The sequence below is a fragment of the Micrasema longulum genome, unplaced genomic scaffold (assembly GCF_059751315.1).
Source record: "Micrasema longulum isolate JH-2025_06_02 unplaced genomic scaffold, ASM5975131v1 h1tg001436l, whole genome shotgun sequence".
Lineage (NCBI taxonomy): Eukaryota > Metazoa > Arthropoda > Insecta > Trichoptera > Brachycentridae > Micrasema > Micrasema longulum.
The window spans coordinates 1-23460 of NW_028278622.1; the positions used below are offsets into that span (position 1 = coordinate 1).

Here is a 23460-nt window from a genome sequence, read left to right on the forward strand (position 1 = left end):
TGCTTTAGGGAGCTACTGAATCTGAAATAGTATATCAATTAAAAAGCCCAATAAACTATTATTTTAATTATAGTAATACAAAAAAACAGCTTAAGAACCTATACAATTATGCATTGATTATATTATAAATTAATATTGAAAAAATTGAGTTACTCAATTCACAAAATTTAATAAACATGTGACGGGCACAAAATTACAAAAAATCTAGAATAGGAATTTATAAACAGCTGTAATGCAATAAGGAAGCATGTATCAAAATAAATTATCTACAAATTTCTAAGTATAATATTGTCGGTGTGTACATACATACATACATACATATGTATATTTTCAACACTTAGTACTGACAAATTAATGATAATTTAAATGCTAATGTATATTTTGGATTGAGGATTATTTTTAAATATTATAAATTAATTCAATTATCTATGTATAATATTGAAAAATCGTGTCAAATTATATTATTTTACTAATTAAAAATATTGCATATCTTGCGATGTAGTCAAAATTAACGCAGTGATAAAAATTTACTTGAAAAAACAAAATGAAAATTGGTTTTATTGTGCTATGTTGAAAAAAAATTGTAATAAAATGTAAGAAATACAATATTTAAAAATGCATGCTTATTTACATAGTAACAAATTGTGGGCATTGTACATTTCAAAAGATTGTACATTTTAAAGGTAAATACATCAAAAGCTCTCAACCCGACAATTTCAAGAGCCAGATATAAGTATACGTCTAATAATGTAATATTATCAGGATGGATTCGCTGTATTGAGTTCTCTCCGAGTGGTAATTAGATTAATGATTCCCTCGCAGACTGACATCAATCCTTCTCTTCCTCGTCTGAAGAACTAGATGAGCTGGACAGGAGAGAGGCACCGATGGTTTGCTGTCGGCGGATTTGGGTTTTAGGAGTACACTTTGCTAATGGCGCTCTTCTTATGTTCATTCTCTCGCTCTCCGGCAGAGATTGGCTACACTTCTCTTCCATTATTGGGTCCCTAGAAAGTCCTCTGTAAAAATGTTTTACAGATGCGTAACATTATAAGACAGTTGTAATATGTAAAATAAAAAGACATTTTACATCAATACAAAGATACTAATAAGATCAACCAACAATAAATAAAGTTTTCTGGACAAAACACCGATAGGGTATAGAAAACACTATTGTAATGCAAACAACTAATGAAATGATTATCTTTCTACAGAAGGGTTGGCAAGGTATTTAAAAGAAGAATTACAGTCAAATCCAAAGATTCACTTTAGTTATACATTTATGGACACAATATGTACCTATAGGTAAAAATGCAGTAACAAACATGTATGCATTTCCTTTTTTAGCATTCAAAATCAGTGGTCTTAAATTGGGGTTCAGGGAGAAATTTTGCAGTATAGTCATTCTTGATTTATTTAAATTTTATAAATAAATTACTATATTCTGAAAATTTATTATAGAAATAAAATACGAGTGATATTTTAATCCACAAATTTGGAAAATCCAGTGACCTGTTTCATCGCTTTCTCGAAGATGTCGCGAAAGCTATGAAACCGGTCACTGGATTTTCCAAATTTGTGGATTTAAGTATCACTCATCTTTTATTTATATAATAAATTACAATGAACTTCCATCAAGAATTTTCACTTACAAATTTAAATATTCTGAAAAGTAAATACTATTTTTCTACAAAATATTTTAAAACCACTGATAAAACACATAAAAAAATTTGGCAACATTCATTTAATGACAGATAATCACTTTACAGTTTTTTTTCTATGACAGTTTGGTCACAAGGAAAATCAGAAAAATCATAATTTCATGTTAAAAATTGTAACTGGAAGTAATTTTACTGTTATCGAAAGTCAATGAGGAAGTTCAATGTTTTTTAATATTTTTTTATTTGTCAATAGACTATCGGCCTCGTGGTGTAATGATCAGCATGTTTGCCTACCTTGCAAGAGGTCTCGGGTTCGATTCCCGACATGGTTGATATGAAATATTTATTTAAAAAAGGGTGTTTTCATACAAGAATATTTCATAGTTCCTGGACTGGTACCTGAAGCGTAAGAATGATCATCTTACCTTCATGTAACAAAAAAATGACCAAGATACACTGAAATTGGTGTACCAATTCAGTGCCCTACGCGCCATTGGGTGCAGAAAGGGGATGCTGATGGAAGAGAAATTAAATGGCGGCCTCCGTGGTGTAGTGGTCAAGACGCTTGACTCACACATGGAAGGTTCCGGGTTCGATTCCCGGTGAGAGCACAAAAAGAAAATCTGATTTTTCGCAAGCCTGGGTGTTCTGTGATGTAATTCACCACTGTAATTGGGCCTCCTGGCCTGTTGTGGTGCGAAAAAAAAAAAAACAAAACAAAACAATAGACTATCAAACTAACCAAAAGAAAGAACATATTTTATGTATCATATATGTAATCATCGCTATGAATTTTTAGTTTTATAATTTGGAAAATCTCCACCAAAACTTTGAAATAACACTGCTTGCAACAAGTTCTGGTCGGTGAGTGATAATACACACACCTACCTTGGAATCCAAAAATCTGTTGCTGGTAGCAATGATGATCACCCAAGGTTGCCACAACAACATAACACCCCTAGAATTTATTGGCTATTGCAAACAAGTGGTCACATAAACCTATGACATCGCAAAGCGGTTCATTTAAATTATTTTTTTATACATTTTCTAGAAACTTCGCCATACAATTAATGCTCTAATTTTTATCACGTGTGAGAAAATATTTTTTTATCCAAATTTCCATAGCACTGAATTTCCTCATTTTTTAGCGACTGCGAACTTCGTAGAAAGTTAAGAGTATCTGTCACGAGAATGAGAGCCGGATACTCACCCTGTCAGTTCTAGCATGGAGCCTCTTCTAGTCTGCCCCCTGTGGGGCCCCTGCATGATACTGGCCGGACGGCTGGCTACCCCCAGGGGGTCGGCGTGGCCCATGTCCTCCATCAACAACACGCTGTGGCTGCGGCCCCCGTCCCCGTGCAGGCTGCCCTCCGAGCCCGCGCCTCCCGTAGCCCCCGGGCCACCCGCAGAGCTCGAGCTCTCGCGCCGGAACAGACCTATTATTGACTTGGCCTGTTTAGGTTGCGCAATGCCGCCTAACATGCGCAATCAGAGGAAGAAACCAAAAGCAAGGTGAGAACAAGTGTGCGGTTAATATGCAGCATGCCGTGCATGCTAGTGTTTGGCCAACTCCACATATTATATCTCGATAAAAAGTTCACATTCAGATCTCAAAGAAGATAAGTTAATTCGCGTAAAAAGTCAGTAAGGTGGTATTTAGCTCCATGACATAATAATTAGAAATAATTTCTGCAATTGTTTAGGATAAGTTTAGATAAATTAGTAAAGAACATATCATTAAAAGTATTGTTCATCGCTAATGACTATGTTCTCCATCTTTCTGGCGGCATATGAATATCATCTCGAAAAAATTACTCATCTTTTGAGGTTATGCACGAATCGAGGCATTTTTTGGTATCTTAAGAATGGAAGTGCTGCTCAGCCAGGCCATGAGTCATCGATCGGCGCAAGTGGTAATCGAAAGGAGCAATGGCCTGTGAATATGGCGGATGGGGTAGGACTCCCCATTTGAGCGTTTACATGTATCCTTTGACTGGCCTTGCAACATGTGCCCCGAGCGTTGTCATACAGCGAAATTACTTTGTCGTGTCTCTCCTCGTTTTTCCTTCAATGCTCGGCTCAAACGCAATGCAATCGTGATCAATAGTGATCTCCCGTGATGGTTTCATTGGGTTTGAGGAGCTCATACTACACTAAACCCAGCTGATCCCACCAAATACAAAGCATGAGTTTGGAACTATTGATTTGCCATCGATGTTGATGCATGGCCGAGATTTCTATCCTTCGAGTAATAGTAGTGTTTTAAAATTTTCATCACCAGTATGAACCAAAAACCTTTTCTTTTGTGCCATTGGAACAGCTGTTCAACATTACTATAGTATAATATTTTTACTTGTTGCAACGCTGTCAGGCAGTTCAAATTGACTGTATTGAAACATGTTGACTATTGTTCACTGCAAAAGCAAAATCCAGGTGAATTTTGATCAATATTGGTATCCTATTAGCACTTCAAATCAGATGATTGCCAACACCATATAAAATATTAGTGGCGAGTTCTAATGGGTAAAGTTGATAAATAAGAAAAAAAAAAAACCAATATGTGGAGTCAGCATTAAATTAATCATCTTCAATAATGGCTACAGGTGCTAAAGTTGTGCAAGTAACTGGTTCATTATTTTTACAGGATATGGTTGACTATGTGTATTTTTTACTAACGGATTAGGTATAAGTATTGCAATGTATGTGGTTACTAAAAAATGAGAAATACTCTACATTACTGCAGTAAGAACAAGAATAGCATATAAAGAAGATATATTTTTCTATCAATTAATAATAATGATCATAAGATGGAGTAGAATGGAACATCATATCTTATAAAATTAATTATGTACAGAAATTGCCGTGTTTTAAAGATGACTTATGGGATTATTTTTAGTATCATTTACATAAATACATACCTACAAAATATTATAGTTTTAAATTTAATTAAATACAATTTGATAAAAATAACTATATTGATCATTTTTTCTTCAAAAATTAAAGTAGGTTTACATACATAATACGTACATAGTGAATTAATTTTTGTTTCATAGTTTTAATTAATGGGTTAATACAAAACATTATGTACACATTTCACTGTGAATAATGTAAGAAAATTTTACATTTGAAACATGAATCAAATGAAATTTTCTCACAAAAATTAGTGCTAGAGAATTTACATATTATTATAACTTATTATTTATTACAAAATTTTTTTATATGTGCCTACTACTTACGCAAATGAAAAACAAAACAGCGTCTTTAGTTTTTCATAAAATGGTTTCAGCAGGATTGTTTAAAACATTTTGACTCAATTTGAAGAATCTAGCGCTTACCGAGGAATGTTGCAGACGGAGAATTGTAAGCCAGGTACTCCTTGTTGGACGCCCAGGAGGGGAACTCACTCTGCTTCAGCCCGGCAATACCTTCATCTTCCCTCTTCCACGGTAACATGGTCTCCGTGGCAGTAGGTGTACTAACTCGCGCAGGGTCATGAGGAGTATAGCGATCTGCACAAATATTAATTTATTATTTGACATTTTCATATCTTATTTGTTCGTACTTTTTCTTTTTTTAATTTGTCTCATTCACGAGTCAAGTTAATATTAGACATTAAAATGAACATAAAAGATTTTCACATTTAAAAAATCTAAACAAACATATCGCAGGTAGTATGTAACTTGAATTAATTATATTTTAAACCAATAATGTTATTTAATTTTAGACTAGTTTTCTAACACAGTAGTGGTAACCACGACTTTATTCCCATTTTCTAATTGGTGCATTGTTTACAACTGAACATGGCCGGAAAAATTTTAATATCTGAGTAAATTAAAGGAACGAAAGTACCTATTTTACTATTAAAAGAAAAGTTTTTAGTATTTATCCTATACAGCTTTAGTAGTTTAATGAAACACCTGTCTAACATACATTGTTTTGGGAATCCATTTAAAAAATATATACATGTATATTAATTTTTCATAAAAATATATTTGATTGATTCTCCTGTTAAAGTCACTTAAAAGTCATCCAGCCTTTTTATCAAGGAAATCATATATAAACACATTTCAGCTAGTCTTGCAGTTATAAATCACACAAACAAGTGGGATTCTAATACCATTTTTCCAGTAAAAATAATTTAATTATACACTGATTCAAAAGTAAATTTAGTTACAAACTTGGGAACTAGATTAAAACGCTTATTACACAAGTAAAAGTATTGATTTGCAATAAAACAGCACATTCAACTGACCTTCAGATGCTTTGGATAATCTTCTTTCATCTTCCTCCAATATATCTTCTTGAGGCACTGAAAGGAAGATATCTTTATACAAATTGAAATGAAATAATGTATCCTTCAACAATACAGATTGATATGATTTATATTAATGACTAAACATGCAATCTTCGTGCGCGTGCAAATGAGATGGAGTTAGTGCTGAAAATAAAAACCTAAATAAGAAGCAAAACACTTCTATATAAAAAATCAACTCTTATACTGGATAACAATACCCACACGTAATACAACACACTATTATTTATATCTATACATACATACTTTATAGATGCAGATACACAGGACCGGTGATTAATATTTTTTTCTAAATATGTACTAACTGAAATTCTAACAACATATTTGCAATACAATGAATTTATCCTTTAACAGCCATTTAATGTAGTTTCACATGGCTGAACAATGAGTTTTTGTTAAATAGAACGAGAAGTGATGGGCAGCCCTAGATCGTCAGATAAATGAAAACATAAAATATGGGTATATTGAGATATAATGTACCTTCATAAATGAGTCAAATTGAATTAAAGAATATATCATTCTTTATAAATGGGAAATCAAATATCATAAGTATCGTAATATTATACATACATAATGTATTTTGAATACATGAAATTGACAATGAAAAACGAAGATAAAACACTTTACTTTGTTTTATTTCATTAATTGTAGCTGGGAGAAAAATATACATATGTATGTATATTTAGTTTTAAAAAAGGTGACTGGTGTTGTGTATTTTAAAATGTTTATTATGGTCAGAAGTTAACAGTGAATAGATTTAGGAAGGTTTGTGACCAAAGGCGATAGAAAGTATATAACTATATACTTACTACACTCTCCAACGGAAGAGAAAAAAATATATTGCTGTAAAATGATAATTTATTTATTAATATTGTGTGTTTATTCACATGCTCAAAACTCAAAAAGTGCTGTTAGAATTACAATGATTTTAATGAAGCTAAAATTTTTTTAATGAATTAACGACCCGTAAAAGTAAAAATAATTATGATTATGTTGTTGTGTTTAATTGACATTCCTGAAATGCTCTAAAAAAAAACAAACTATTTGAATGTCGACGGTTTATAATATGAAGAATAATTCCCCAAAAGAAAGTCTTCAAGATGTTAAGAGAACCTAAGTTCAGTAGGTATTCAATTATTTTTGTAAAACATTAATAGGTAATTAAAAGCCATTGTTATGTACAAAACATGCGAGTGTTAAATGGTTAAATAAGACTCATCATTAATAGAGTAGTCTAGTAGTTATCTCCTTTAGATTATGTAAAGTGATCAATATCAGATGAAACAAATTTGAATGAATCTGATAACATTTTATATTAAAACTATTTTTCATAACACCTAAATATCGATCTCACAAAATAAGTGCAGAATTCATAAATGTCACTAAAAAGCAATATTTCCTGTATTTCTACAAATACGATATTATTTCTAAAAAATGTTTGGGAAAATAACATTGTGTATATTGTAACAAAGTTTTGATGTAAGAAGTAAGCATTTCAATAAACACTTTATAACTGTTTTTTTTTCTTAGTGGTGGGGGTCAGTGCTTTGCAAGCTCCTGATGTCACTGCGACCTGTGAAGATCTATTGTGACGGTGTTGTTATTTGTTAATTAGTAAAAAATATTAAAATTTTCGTATTTATGAAACCATAGTTTTACTAGGAACCATATTTTATAGTTTTAAACCATAGTATCCATTATCAATATGCATTTTCCTATACCATGTGTATCTAAATTATCGTTAAAAGTATTTATGGTTTAATATTTTTCCAAATTAACCGTTGTAATGCTCCGTAAAATTAGCGAGATATTATAAATTTGCAGAACAAGTGACATTTACAACTTCAGCTCCTAAAAGCCAACAGAACTAGAAGAAAGGTAAAAGAAATGGGCAAAATAATATAGAAAACAATACAACATTGGCAATGTTGGTATATTTGTAATGCGTACTCCAAGGATGCAGGCTGCGGACATACCAAAGTTGTAAGTGGATCGATCCCGTCTCCAAGGGAGAGACTTCTCAACTGCTGTGGGTAGAATCTCTTCCATAGAGGCCTTGGAATATTGCTTGACCAGGCGTGCTTTCAGCGGATTAAAGCCCGGCAAGTTGGCTATCTGATTTATCAGCGAGCTGCTGTTCTCTTTGTGGGAGGAAGTCGGGCTGATGTCCTCGATATAACCTGCTCCCGGTGACCGTGCGTGACCGTGCGTGGCCGTGACACAAGTCACAACAAAGCAGAACAATTCAAACAGTTACCAAATGCATTATCTCACATTTAAACCAATTGGAATTCAACTAGTATCATTCAAGTTTCTAAATCACTTTTAATGTTTACATTTTATAATTTTTTTATGAAGCTCATCATAATTTTAAAAAAAATTGGATATGAAATAGGAATAATAACAATATACATTTGTATTATTTTGAAAGATAGATTTACTGTACATGCAGTTAGGAATACATTTGTAATAAAAATTACAATAGAGTAATAAAATGAATAAGAATAAACGTTAACCATGTTTAAAACTACTGATTTTAAACCATGTAATGCATTCACTGTGTGTTTACTTATAGCCCAAGGTAAGTTATGTTAAGTTGAAAATAATCACTTGAATGTGGGATAAAAAATAATTACTATGTAGTTGTGTTACAATGTATATTTATGTTGATAGAAAAGTGTCTTTAGATTAAGCAATTGACTTTTAACCAAGATATTAAATGTACCATAAAATTTCCAAATGCATTTGGTAACATAAGGTTAGTATTAAAAATACAAAAGCTGTTAAATAATAATAGTAAGTAGTTAGTATTTCACAAGCAGAGACCTCGTGGAGAGGTCTTGAAGAAATTTGTGAAGAGATTAAGTTACATAGTGAAGGAGGAAATCATCAAGTCCATGCGGTATACAGGAAGGTCGTAAGAGAACTGCGCTTCAACGCCTCAAGTGTTATTGTCAAATATTCAAGAAAGTTAGTTATGCATGCCAACATTTAGCCATATGCACCATTAACACACGGTTATTATAAATATCATATAATGAACAACGAGTTACTTAAAATAAAAAATAACATAAATCAAAGCATACTACAAACTCAATTAATATATCAGTAATGTGAGGTATTATTAATGTCCTTGCTTCGATTAATATAAGAAAGTAGTTTAAAATACGTATATTTAGTGGATGTATACATACAAATAATATTTGTCAAATTGATAACAATTATTGCAAGAATCTAAAATTGAATAATGAGGTGATTAAGATGACGTGCATTTTATATATATAATATTTTGAAGCCCTGTACATTAAGGGTGAAAGCTTTGCTTGTATTTTGGCCAATTTACAAACATCACATTGAAAAAAAAAAAAAAAATATATTTTCAAGGTGTCCTATAAAATCAAATGAAATTTTAAACAGAAAAAGATATTTTTTTTTAAATCTATAAATAATCGATTACCTTTTTACTTCATCTGAGTAATAAAAAGGTTTGGTATGACACAAATAATAATAATCATAGTCATTTTCATTTGTTGCAAAACATTTTGACTTGTATTTATTTATAATGCAAATAATGTCAACCAAATATAACTGGGTTGCAATACTAAGTAAATTAGTAAACTATACAAGACAACTTGCTCAAGACTGGAGCCAATTAAAGTTTTCATCAATGCAACATGAAAAAAAAAAAAAAATAACATTTAACACCCACATACTCGTTAGGAGCAAAATAATCAATACCAAAATAAAAATCATGACAGAAAATGATCAGATTTCCACATATTTAACAATTTATAAGAGTAGAACAAGTGACTTTAATGTTCAACTAAACGTCTACTTGAATTCTGAAGAGGTTTACCGTTTCTACCACAACTTTTTTTCTGATTTTCACACAGTTTTCAATGACTGGTAGAAAATAATTCTGAATAAAAACAGGATTTGATAAGGACACCTAATTAAAAAAAAAAGGCTCAAGGTTAGGAATTCAGATTGTGATCTTCATATGGTTTTTGTTTAAGGTAATGTAATATGCCAGGCATTTTTTTTTTTAATATCAAGCAAACAAGTTTATTTTATTTTACATTTTGCAAGGGATTTGTATTAGTATCTTTTCCTCTGAACACAAACATGGATAATAATTTATAAGTTTAGAGATCCATTTTCATTAGTTTTAATATAGAAATAGTGTTTCTAAAACTGCATGTGTCTTTGATAACCAAACTAATGGAAAACTCAACACTTGAGCAGGTCTATTTAAATGTAACATAGGTAATGTGTTAGATTTGAAATAAATAAAAAATATTATTATTTCTATAAAACTGTATTTAAGTAATACTCTCAAAGCACAATTAATATCTTCTTTTTTTATCTTCTTCTAATTTTGAAATTACCATAAAAACGTGTCAGAACACTTTCATAAGTTAAAGTAGTGACTGGAAAACTTTACAAACTTAGTAAATTACTAAATCGACATTCCGTAATAACAAGATTCATCTGACGCAGACTGTACCGAATGCAGTTGAAACTTTGAACACTTCCTAATTTCTTTAATATCCAGTAGATGGTGTTAATGTGTACAAAAGGAATTAAGACTATTGAAAATGGAACAGTTTTCACTTGGTAACTCAAATAGACTCAAATTGTTAGTTGGAATCTTATTCCGAGGGGTCGAAATGTGGAAACAAGACCATGAACGAAAATGATAAATGATTTCATCTCATGTTTCATAGTTAAATACACCCTTTAAACTAAAACACAAAAAAAATAAAGTTTTGATTGGGTCAAGTATAAATGTTTTGTACAGTGTAGAATAAAATTGAAATAACTTACACGCAGTTTTAGCGGTGAATATTATTCCACTATCATCTTCTGAGCGTCCAGGCGGAGCAGAGTCCGGTCCGTCGGATGCCACCTCTTGAAGGGTTTCATCAGTATAATCTGAAGAATGATCATGGGTTTAGCAAACAATGGAGGTAGCGTGTGAGTTAGTATAATGGGTATGAAGTGCCCGAAGTAAGGGATCAGGGTAAGCATTGTGTTAACAGCCTCTATAACTATGTATTTTGCTGTTGATATTTTCAAATGACTTCATGCTCTTACTGTGCTGCTTAAAAGAAATACGTATTATGCAATTTCATGTTTTGTATATTCAAAGATATTGCATATTATCTACCTAAATGCAAAAAAGTTTGTTCCAGATGTCACATGTTAAAATGTTTAGAAATAGATTTTTTAAAATGTTAAAATAAAAATACAGAACAAAAGGCAATGAGCAAAATCTGCATCAAAAGCAAAATCACATAACATAATCTTTAAAAAAATAAAAATAATACATAGTTAAGGTAAAGGTAAGCAATATTTAAATTGAATGGACAGTAGAAGTATGCGCACATTTAATTGCCTACATAATTGCTAACATATAAAATCATTTTCTGTTATAGGTTCAATATTAGGACTGTGTTTTTTTATTATTCAAAATATGTGGTAAATAATCAAAGAAAATTGAAATAATTATACTAGGTTTCATTCTTTATTTCATGTTTTATTTTTTAAAATACGATGGAAATAATAATTGAAATTCAGTTTTTAAATAAAAAGAGTACAAAAATGAATTTTAAATTACTTCAGCATAAATACATTTTTCCAATTTTCGACGTGAAATATTTATTTTAAATATGTGATTTACACCAGAATATTTCATAGCCCCCGAAACAAGATTGCCTTACCTTCATGTAACAAAAATGATCAAGATACGCTGCAATTGGTGTACCAATGTAGTACCCAGGAACAGGAAAGGGAATTAATGAAATAAATATATTCATAAAATTCTTCTCTTTCTGCACTTAATTAAACATATTTATATATTCACAGTAGTTCAGGGCCAAACCGCGAAACTCCAGAGGAACTTTCCTCATGGTAATATTTTTATAATTTGAAAATGAAGTAAATCTTTAATTTCTCAGACTATCTCTTTCACAAACCCCACCCCTCCCCTACAAAAAAAAGATAGAAAATGTATTTGACCAACGAAGCGATACACATTGGAAAAATGAGGAATGTTCCTCTCAAGTCTCGCAGTCTGGCCCAGAAACACCGTGTATATTACATATATATATTTTTTATTAACTTGAATTTACATAATGAGGAACATCAGCCCTGTGGGGTTTTCTAACGCGCGGTAAAAATTAGACCATTAAATTGTACAGAAAAGTTTTTTGAAAATGTACAAAAAAATTATGAAAAATGTTTTAATAAAAATGAACTACTTTGAACGACGTCACTAGTTCATATGAATCAATCAACGATAAGGGAGCTGTGAAAGATTTTTGGTTTACTTACCACGGACCAATGGGCAGAATTGGCCGTGAAGAAGCGGAAGAGAACTTGAGACGATACATGCGGAGTGTATTTCAAAAATACGAAACTTTAAAAAAATTAAAGCGCTGATAATAAGATACAGAAAAAAAATTAAATGTTTTTTTGGCTTAGTTTAGTCCTTTAGCAAATAAAAAAACCACTGAACTTCCTCACTACCTAGTTACCTACTCCATATTATGTATGTGCCAAATAGACTAGACAGCTGTAATTTGTATGAAAAAAAAATTAACATTACTGAAGAGAAGATGAGAAAATATTTTTTAAACGTTAGATTGCATGCGATAAAAATATATAATTGGGAGTTAACACTTGTGTTTGAAACATATTTGAATGTTTCAAAGGATGTTGAACTAAAAATTGTGAGTAAATAAGTAGTTTTTTTCATGGAAGAAAAATATTTTTAAATAACTGGCAAATGCAGTTGAAAATTTTTCCATATTTGGTAGAAAAATTACACTACTATACAGTTAAGTAAATGATGCACAATAATAAATTTCTACACATCGAAACTAAACATACCGAGTGTTTTAGTTCAACTTCTTGAAATAATAGAAGAGTTATTGAGGCTCAATAAATCATTTTGTATATTATCCTTAATGTCTTTTTTATCTGTAGGAATAAACATTTTATGCATACCCGTTAAAAAAGTGTTCTAGCAGTAAAATACATGGAACACAAACCTAATATGAAAAAAAAAACAAACGACTATTATAATAGTAAAATATGTATAGTTTTTCACACACGTATATATGTGTACTTGTATAGCTTAACACACTTGAGCACAGTGATACACAATGTTATACCTACTTGACAATGTAATGTATACTGTACGTGCATGCAAGTGTGCATAGGGGATGCGCCAAGTCTACATAGTCACGACAGGCAGAATGAGGGTTAGTATGAGAAGTGTGGACTGTACCTAATCTATAGTACTTTTTTTTACCGTGCGTAAACTGTCTGGCAGACCCATTCTGTTGGAACTCTGGAAAGCTGACGTGGTTTTGTTTTCCATCCTGAAAATTTCATCAAATGATTTCAATACATACAAAAAAACAATATTGATACAACACAGGAGTGAAAACTTAAATGAGTTGATACTTAAATAAGTAATAAAGAAATTAAAAAGGTGTAAGTGGGTTTACTGTGTTTACGTATAAAATAAAAAAGGCAAAAAGTAAATCCCGAATGTTTCATGTTTTTTTCGATTCATAAATTAACATTTTGGCATGTTTTCATTATTTTTTACCAAAAATAAAAATTAAATTGATCTGATTAGGAAGCAAACACAGAGTAGAGTTGTATGTAATCACATTATTTATATCATTCAAACAATAATTTTATGGTTATTAAATAAAATTACTGATAATATATTATAAGAGATTGATTTTTTCAACATTGTTATTTTTTTTCCATTTCTTTTATTACATTTAAAACTATTTTTGGAAACGCACTAATTAAATGCCAAAATTGGATTGGACTATTGGAACTGAGTCAGAGTCATACGTATGTATTTTCATGTAGGTATTAAAAAATTATTGATAGTGAGAAAGCAATTTCATCAAACAACATTTTTCCTGACTTACTAAATAAATAGATGAATGAAATCGCAATGAAAAGATTGAAAAAATTGCATTCCTTTTGTTTAGTATAAAACAGAATCTTTCAATACTATTCCTGGCCAATTACCTTCCTTGATCATCCCTTATGGTACCTAGCTTTACATTAAGATAGAAAAAATTAAAACTTTGGATTTGGAATACATTCAAAATTCGATATATATTATTATACCTAATAACTTTTGAAATCACCGTTGCAAGTGGGAGTGAAAAATGAACAATAAGTATATTGATTATTTGTCTTTCTCAATTGTACTATCTGAATATCATAGAACAACACTGCACCAGAGGTAGGTCAACTCCAATCTCTTAAACAAAGTTGAATGATGATCCTTGGTTTAATCATTTTTGCTCTCCAATAATTTACAGAAATAAGTACTTTGATTTGATAGCCATTTTCAGATACCCATAAATAACTGTACTGTTTACCTTGTTCATTCTCTTGCTTCTCTTGTGATGGTGCTTCCTGTCTCCTACCAGCCTGCGAATATTCATGTGTGTGCGGTAATTCACTTGTGTTGTCAGATCTCGGTCATTCACCGCGTGCCGGGAGTAACTGAGACGTCGATGCTGGCAGACAAATTGTCACATTAGTTCATTGATGGATGCATCTAGCCACAAGCCAACATAGACATGCGTACATCCATGCTCCCACTGATACACTCAGACACACATACATGCAGAGCATAGGGAGATCTGGGAATCGGACACAATAATTGTTTTCTTTTGTAAATTTAACACTTATGTTCAACACCAATATGGGGGAACAGGTATGGGAATTTTGGCAACATTTAATATCAATCGATTCAACATCCTTAAAGATTGGTTATTGTTTTAAACATTTTTGTACCAATCAATATAATAAAACAACGGAAGACTGTTTTAACCAAGAGAATTATAATCACTTTTGAAGACTATTCAATAAAACACATATTAGTTTTCATTAAAAAAAAAAAAGTTATATTTTGAATGGATGATAAATGACATTTTTAAGATTAATTTTGGTAGAAAATAAAAATAATATTAAAAACATAGTTTTTTGCATAATTTTTACATTTACCATATAAAATAATGTCTTGATTTTTCTCTTTGAAAAAATGGTCTTCATTTAGGGACAAACACCACAAACCATACCTAAAATAATGGTATTCAATGTGTACCCAATAAAAAATATATTAATAATGCATCTTGTTTAAATTATTTTAACATATTTCTTTATTTCATGCATGACGGATTTCAAATAAGTTATTATATTTAAAATAAAGATTGTTAATATTATTGAATCCACAATATTAAAGAGCAATAAGTCTTAAAATTCATATTTGGTGAAATTGGTATCAAAATGTCAAATACAGATTTTTGAAAAAAAAACTTAAGACATGCTGAGAGACGAATAATTCACCAGGAAAAGTATCAGAATATTCAAATAAATAAATACTATTACGATCACCTAAAAATTTTGAGAGTTGTTTCGTTTTAAAATTGTGGATTTTTTAAATCATTATTTAGCAAGTATTTAATAAGGGTCTAGTAATAAAATTACTTTGACTTAATTCACAAAGTATGAAAAATTTCTATAGATAATAGTATTTTGCTTTAAATCAGAAACTTCCACACTTTCCCAACGATTCTCAGAAAAAGTTGAGAATTACAAAAATGGCTAAAATCACAGATCTTTAAAACCTCACACAAAAAAAGTTTTTTGGTAAAACTACCACACATAATACGACGAATTGCTTTATTGTTTCATGAAGTATTTTTTAAATGTAATATATAATATAGTATTCAATTAAGGATTATCTTATTAAAACAGCTGGTTAGTCATGATGCCATAAATCATATTACAAAGATATTTATCGAGGTTAATATATAAAATAAACTTAAATCTTCTTTACAATCAACTAAATTTTTATTCTTTACAAAATAAATTGTCAATATTACAATTTCTTGTCTACAAAAATTTGGACAAAATCAAATATTATTGGAAAAACCAGTTGGTCCAATGAGTATAAAAATTGAAAAGCACTTTCAGGCGTTGCCTAGTAGGCGAAATAAATCAGTCAGAATCTCCCGCACCAATAAAGGTTTCAGCTTTTTAACTTCACAAAGATTAACAGATGGATGAATTGAAGGAATATGCATAAATGTTCAAACACAGACAGAATGGCGAATGTTATACAGTGTGTAAAGTGGCCACTTAAACCAGCCAATGACAGGTCATAAGCCCTGTAAATGCTTAGACTTCTATATTACCTCCTATAAAATGTTCTTCATCCCTGTTGTAATATTTGAAATATTACAATCTTCATTTGGAAAATTCGAGTCAACATAATTAACAAACATTCAATCCCTTAACATTCTGTGATCTAGGACAAGTGAGGTATAAAATATATCTTTTGAAAATTATCAAAGACTTAAAGTTGCATTTTAATAAACAATGATCGAGTAATAACAACAGTAAGTTATTGAACAAAGCACCACAAATTTTCGATTCAAATCATGAGTGCTTCCTTTATGAATATTTTATCTATTCAAGGGCATTGCCAACGGAATCAGATTTTAAAAAAACATGCAGTTTTGAGCAGAATTAATTAAACTTTTTTACAAAACAGTATAAATATTTTTAAAGGAACAAGAGAATTTAATTTTAAATTTAAATTTAATTTTTTAAAATTTTTTAAATATTATTTTTAATGGTATTAAATAAGAGGGGCATTTATTGAGATAAATTTATTAACAATATCAAAGATGAAATGGAAAAAGGGGTAAAGCTCCACCCAGTAAAGTTGTTACATATAACAATTTTGACTTATTTAAACCAGGTTTAGTTTGCATATGAAATGAAAAACTAATTTATTGCATATTATTGCCAAAAAAAAAATATTTATAGGTAGCTAATATTACCTAAGTTTTCGTTTTAATTTAAAGGTGCCCCTTTTCCTTTCCAAAGTCGATGTGTTTTTTTAGATAAATTAAAATAAATTTTAATTATTCACTTTTAAATTTAAAGACAGGTAAAGAAGATCCAAAGTAATACATTGTAGCAGCCAATAAAAAGAATGTCAACAACACAAAAGTTATACCAAAACATTCAATATTATGGGAAACATAATTAGTTAGGTAAATTATTCAAGAAGTAGAATAGGTTTTGTAACTGCCCCAATGTATTCAAGAAGAAAAAAAAATATGCATCTATTTTATGTTTGTTTGTCGCAAGATATTAAAAACTTTGCTAACTTGAGTAGCGGAATAAGGGTGCATAGTACAGTAAGTTATATTGTGGAGCGGAATGAGCCATGGCCATCTTGATTATTTTTATTTATCTTGTAAGTGATTTAGAATTGATAAATTTGACCTCTAATGTGCGTATTTGTTTGATGAACAAATAAAAATCTCAAATGATTGTGTTAATATATTAAAATCTAACAGAAAATATATGTTTATCTATGTGATTATTTCTATCTTTTGTCTAAGCGGGTGTAGGAAAGCTTTTAAAATAATGTTTTTGTAATTATAACACTGCAAAAGAATCTAGAGTGACCTTATTTTATTCAATAGAAAAACAATATTTTTTTTTCATGTAAATGATTTAATTTTGTAAAAAAATAATTTTCTGTATGAACAAAAATACAGCTTTAAGAATTATGGGACTTAGGATCACATAACATGTCTGGTCAGTTTAGGTTTTATAAAAAGAATCCCGACTTCCGGTATTTTTTTATAGAAATATACATATATTATAAACCTGTTTGAAATAGAATATAAACTAAAATAAACAAAACAAAATAAGCATCTGTACACAAAATCAAGATAAAGAAGCACAAAACCATTACATGGAAAACCAAATCTGTTCTTGACTCACCTTTGACTTACTATCATTACAAGACGATAACTGTTGGAATGATAAAATAAACGTAAATTAGAAAAATAATGTTTCTAGCCCGCTGGCACTCTTTGGGATTTTCAAGTTTTTGTCATCTGATCTGCTCCAAGGTATTTGTACGCTAGACTTCATGTTGGAAGCGTTCTCAGTGATGCAGAAATAATGTGATGTGAGTTGGTTTTTGTGTATTTTTTGGTGCCCAAAATCAGACCAGTAAAAGGTGTTTTTACAATACAAAAAAGTGAGTTTGATGTTTTAAAATACGTTTCAGCAAGCATGAGGAAAAGAACCGACATTTACAATGTATATAACAAGTATTATGACAGTGAAGTATTGCACATAGCTCATTCACTGAATATTAATATGACGGACAAACAAGAAATTATTGTCATTCATGCTAAAATAAATTTTCATGAAAGAGATTTATTTTATATGAAAAAAATGGTACAATTTAAAAAATAATAGTGACCGTTACATCTGTGTTCAGGTTTGCCACCTCTTTGAGTTTAAATTTTAAGTAGAAAAGAGGTAAATTGGTGAATAATATTACCAACAAAAAAGTAATTAAATGACTGTAATTACAGTACCTACCTATAAAATCCATAAATTAATTTGTGTTTTGATAATAAGAGGTGTTTTATTTTAAATTGTTCTTGAATGCATATAGTATGCATTAAGTGTGCCTTGTGTAAAGGCTTGTTAATTTAAAATCAAGAATTTCAATAATGATTTATCAAAAATAACAAAGCATTATTCATTATAATTGTACATTAAAAAGTATTAAAGTAGGAAGTGAATAAAAAAGAAACACCCTTTTCAAAGACATTAAAATTAAAAAAATTAAAATAAATTAAATGTGTTTTAATGTGGTAGAAAATCCCGATTCAGATGAAGGTGGCAACCCTGTCGGTGGTGTATTGTGATTTTGGCATCCAATATTGGCAATCGTGAAATTGGCGATAGCATTCTGCTATGACAAAACCTTAAAATGGCCAAGAGTCAAAAGGCGGTGATAATTTAGGATGCATACTCAAATTAGAAATATAGCCACATAAAGTCGGAAGTGAAAGCTGATCTTTTGGGAAATTAGCTGGTCAAGTCGAGTAAGAAAAGAAGTCTTACTCTTCGGTACGGCTTGCAGAGTTCCTCAGCCAGGAGATGGTGGATCCGAGCATCAGTTAGGTCCTTCTTGGTCGGATTGTACTCCAATTCTTGCATGTCGATGTTCCATGTCGAAGTGTCTAGCTGGCTAAAGCTAGGACTGAAATTTAAAAAAAAAACATTTGTTTGTTGTTAAACTTTTTAATAAGCTATGAAAAATAATACTCTTTTATTTTATATCAATTAATTTTTCCATAATTGCTTATTCTTATCCTTATTTCAAGTTTTTTTTAAAACATTGTTTAGATGGAATAAAAAATATTCCAGAAATAGAGCCAGACCTCTCAATGATTGTTTTCAACTCCAATGGCTTTGTTTATTTTTGAACACTAATAAACCACGATAAATATTTTTTCACTTTCTATTAATTTATTTTTATATTATTATGCCTAATTCTAATCCTTATTTGACATGTTTTTTTTAATGATTTGTGTTCAGATAAAATGAAAAATTTAATTATTTGAGTTAAATTAGTATGTATTGGAATGACTTTTTATTTTCCATTAATTATTTCAAATTAATTGAAAGTTTTTTTTATGTGTGTCAACAGTTTTGTGCTTAGAGCCAGTAGAATCCTGAACTAATGTTTTCAACTTTATGGCTACTCAATGTAAAAGACCTGATTTAGGAAATTGAGTGCAGATTAGTCCACCCCATGATATTGTGGTTGTCGCATTCGGCTACCATACAAGAAGTCTTGCGTTTGAACCACAAAATAGTTAACATAAAATATTTAAAAGGGAGATTTTACACTTCAATATTTCACAGTCCCCAGATTGACACCTATAGCATAAGACTAAATTTCATCCCTTTATGTAATATAATTTGTGCAGTGTAATAAAAGGAAAACGATGTACTACAGGTGCACAAACATTAATATCCGCCCATGCAGAATAAAGCTGAGACAAGTAAACATGTTTAAACGTTAAGTAGGCAAAGGTATGTTTTTTTTAATATTATGGAATAGGTATAATATTTCTTAATCTCTAGATTGATTTTGAAATGTAAGACTGATTATCTTGCCTTCATGAAACAGATAATTGAGATACACTAGCAATTTGTGATGTTTGATTGATTGGCCCAACTCATCCCCAATCAAAATTTAGATTTGAAGTTTTAATCCGACACTCTGTTATGAAAGCAGTCAATAAAAGTGAACTAAAAGAATTTCAAATAATACTTCCTATCTTCTAAGCTCATATTTTTAGTCTTATTTCAATCATGGAGAAAAAAAACAATATTTTTAGGCATTTAGTAATGAATTATTTTACATACTATTGTTGTGGCTTAACACCGGCACAGTACATTGAACAGTAAACATGAAAACAAAAACATTTTTAGGCATTTTAATGAACTATTTTACATATTAATTATTATGGCTTAAAACGGGCACAGCCAAAAATCTATAATAAGTTCATGAATTTGTAAACGAGTGTAATTTTGAATGAATAAATAAATACGTCAAAAAATAAATTTAACACTTTCCTTTGATACTTTTCATTAAAAACCTTTGATTGATTGAATGTATACATTTTTTAACACTTAGCATTCATTTAAAAAAAAAAAAAACAATCAAAAACTCCCAATACAAGGGCCTTAAAGAATATTGGTAGCCCGATATATATATTATTTACGTATTTAATTTTTTTGAGAAAATATGCATGAAAAAAACCAAAAATAAGGTGAATCGGGGTAAGTGTAGATACAGGGTGTAAGTCTAAGTGTAACTAATATACTTATGTTTCAAAAGATTTTTTTTAAAGTGCCATCTAGTTATAAAGAACACAATGTTATTTTAATAACTTTGTCAATAGGTGGCATTTCTGTAGGTCGCAAAATGCTTCATTAGCGCTGGTTTTGCTAGCAAAACCAAAGAAAATAAATTCCAATTTTTATTTAGAATTGAGCCTTATTTCAACAGAAAAACGAATTTTCCAAAGTGCTTCATTTTGAATGTAAATCAATTTTCATATTTATTGTAGTTAGTAATACTAAAGAAATTTTATGTAAGTTACACTTACTGTAAAACAAGGGTAAGTGTGTCTTTATCGTTTTTCGTTATTTTACTGATTTCTAAATATTTTGAAAAAATTATATAAATAGGAACCAACATTATTAGATTTGGAGTCGATAGATTATAATTTTGGTTAAAAATTTAGCAAAAATAATTTTTAATTTATCTCTTCAATTTATAGGCCACACTTAATTTATTTTAGGCATGGTTTTTAAATTTACGATTTTACTAGTACTTTAATTATAAATACATAAATATTTCATAATTAAAATAAATTTATTACAAGTTACAAACCTTCCATTCAAATTCCCAGTGTAGTTTCTAAATATGGCAGACATAGACTCAGTTCCTGAGATGTTCCCAATAGTGGAAGCATTCCTCTGCATATACTCTATAGCATCCTTCATAGCCAGTTTAGAATAGGTCTCCAGAATTTTGGGTTCAGCTCCCTGGTAGTTTCTTAGCAGAAATGGCCGAATAAACTTGTTGTCAAATCTCTTGAATCGGTCCCGAATATGATAATTGCCATGCTTGCCGATTATATCTTCGATTCCAGCCATCATGTGGTCCATAAACTAAAACATTGACGGGCCAATTTAGTTTCAAGTTCGTCGCCAGATATATCGGAATAATACGCAAGCACTAAATTAATAATACCTAAGAATACATTCATGCACAAATCGAAATAAAATCGAAAAAAAACGAGTAAAAGTTCAATTTAATTCTTAATAGACACTAAAATACAAAATGTAAAAACATTTTCATAACCATGTTTATAACAGCCATTTTAATTATAATTTAATATCAATTAGATACGTGTATACTAGCAAACCACACGGGCACATTTTAGTGGGAATTTCAAAAGTGTTTGCGTCAGTTTGCGTCCTTTTGCATAATTTCTAATTTCGATCGTCTTCTGTCATTTCAAATTTGAACGAAATTTTAAAAATCAATTTGAATAAAGACCATAGATAATTTTGGAAGTAAACCATTGGCTGCGTTCGATTGTACTTTAGATTAAATAAATGGATCAAGAATAATACGATATTATTATTCTATTGATTATTACAACATCTACATCTACATCTTTTTTAATGTACTAACCCGTTCGTGTATCCTTTCATTCATTGTAGGTTTTCTCTTTTCCGCCCTCTTGACATTAAGGATCTTGACTAGCGGTTTAATTGTGATACCCTGAATGAATACGGTAAAGTATATTACGGCGATAGTGGTCGTTACAAACATGGGCTGGGATGGTACAATTTTCGGGTCTATAAGCAGTACCAAGGCAAAAGCAACCGCGCCACGGAGACCTGAAAATAATTTTCATTACAGAACAGTCTGAATAAAATAAACCTGTTGTTGATTAAAATAAACACATTTTTAGGGAAAATGTAAAATATAAAAAAATCAGTGACGCCAAGCAGCCTATTGAAAAGAAATAATGATTATCATCGGTTTTTACGCAAAACCTATCAATGATCTTGAAATAATATACTATTTTTACATTGTCTTATGTAGAATATGATTGTTTTTATTGTTTAATTTAAAAACTAGGGTGTGCATAAAATGACACCAACAAATTTTTACTGTATTTTACGGAATACTGTGTGGCTAAACTATTATTTTATTTCTAGGATAGATATGAAGATCGATTTATTTACAAGCGGTCATAAAATAGTATATAACTTCTAAGATTGGATTGGATGCGACAAAAATGATACATAAAATGAAAGGAGACACATAACAATAAGTATAACGTATCGTACGTGTATGTAATATGTAACGCTACGTCACGCGTCGCCGATTTGGCGCCACGTAAATCGAAATAGGGAAGTGCCAACTTGCTGCCAGCATGGGTCATTGTTCCGGCTCAAATGGAAACAGGATACAGGATTATCCTGTATAACAATATCTACGTCAATACAATCCGTATTTATTTTTATACTATCCAACATAAATTATTGTGGAATAAATCGAATCGAGTGTTTTAAGAATTAAGTAATACCAAAGTCCAGATCCTAGGGTGCAATTTTATTATGAATCTTCTCCATCCCCTAGAGAATGGTTGATTTGGGGATATTTATTTTTTCGACATGCGACTACATTTCCTTCAAATGTGCCCATACTGATGATTAAACGTCAAAAAATATGAACCTGTCCAATCAAACATGATGATTTTCATTTATAACATTATTGCAATGTCGAAATTAGAGCAGAATGCAAGGCTGAGTTAAGCATTATCGACAAAATTAAGAAAGGTCTTTTGCGATGGTTCGGTCATGTGGAGCGAATGAATGATGAAAGAACGGCTAAAAAGATTTATGATGCGAATGTGTCTGGTTGTAGAAGTCGAGGAAGGCCGAGAAAGACATGGCATGATCAAGTACAACAAATTCTTGAAAGTGGTCATGTGAAAAGTCGGAATAATCGACGTG

At 30.4% G+C, this 23460-nt stretch overlaps 1 protein-coding gene across 2 annotated transcripts in view; it reads right to left on the minus strand.

The window, feature by feature from the left end:
• Positions 1 to 374: 374 nt before the first annotated feature.
• Nhe2 (Na[+]/H[+] hydrogen exchanger 2) overlaps positions 375 to 23460 on the minus strand; it is a 144229-nt gene continuing 121143 nt past the window's right edge. The window contains exons 8-18 of one of the 2 annotated variants that reach the window (XM_088235779.1): positions 22127 to 22335; positions 21317 to 21597; positions 18970 to 19108; positions 17827 to 17856; positions 14394 to 14534; positions 13292 to 13361; positions 10801 to 10908; positions 5914 to 5970; positions 4997 to 5170; positions 2872 to 3136; positions 375 to 1019 (exon numbers count right to left, since the gene is read on the minus strand). In XM_088235779.1, the coding sequence (XP_088091905.1) occupies positions 830 to 1019; positions 2872 to 3136; positions 4997 to 5170; positions 5914 to 5970; positions 10801 to 10908; positions 13292 to 13361; positions 14394 to 14534; positions 17827 to 17856; positions 18970 to 19108; positions 21317 to 21597; positions 22127 to 22335 (1664 nt within the window). In that variant the 3' untranslated portion in view covers positions 375 to 829. The remainder of the gene's footprint in view (positions 1020 to 2871; positions 3137 to 4996; positions 5171 to 5913; positions 5971 to 10800; positions 10909 to 13291; positions 13362 to 14393; positions 14535 to 17826; positions 17857 to 18969; positions 19109 to 21316; positions 21598 to 22126; positions 22336 to 23460) is intronic. The other variant, XM_088235780.1, reaches the window with a different exon arrangement.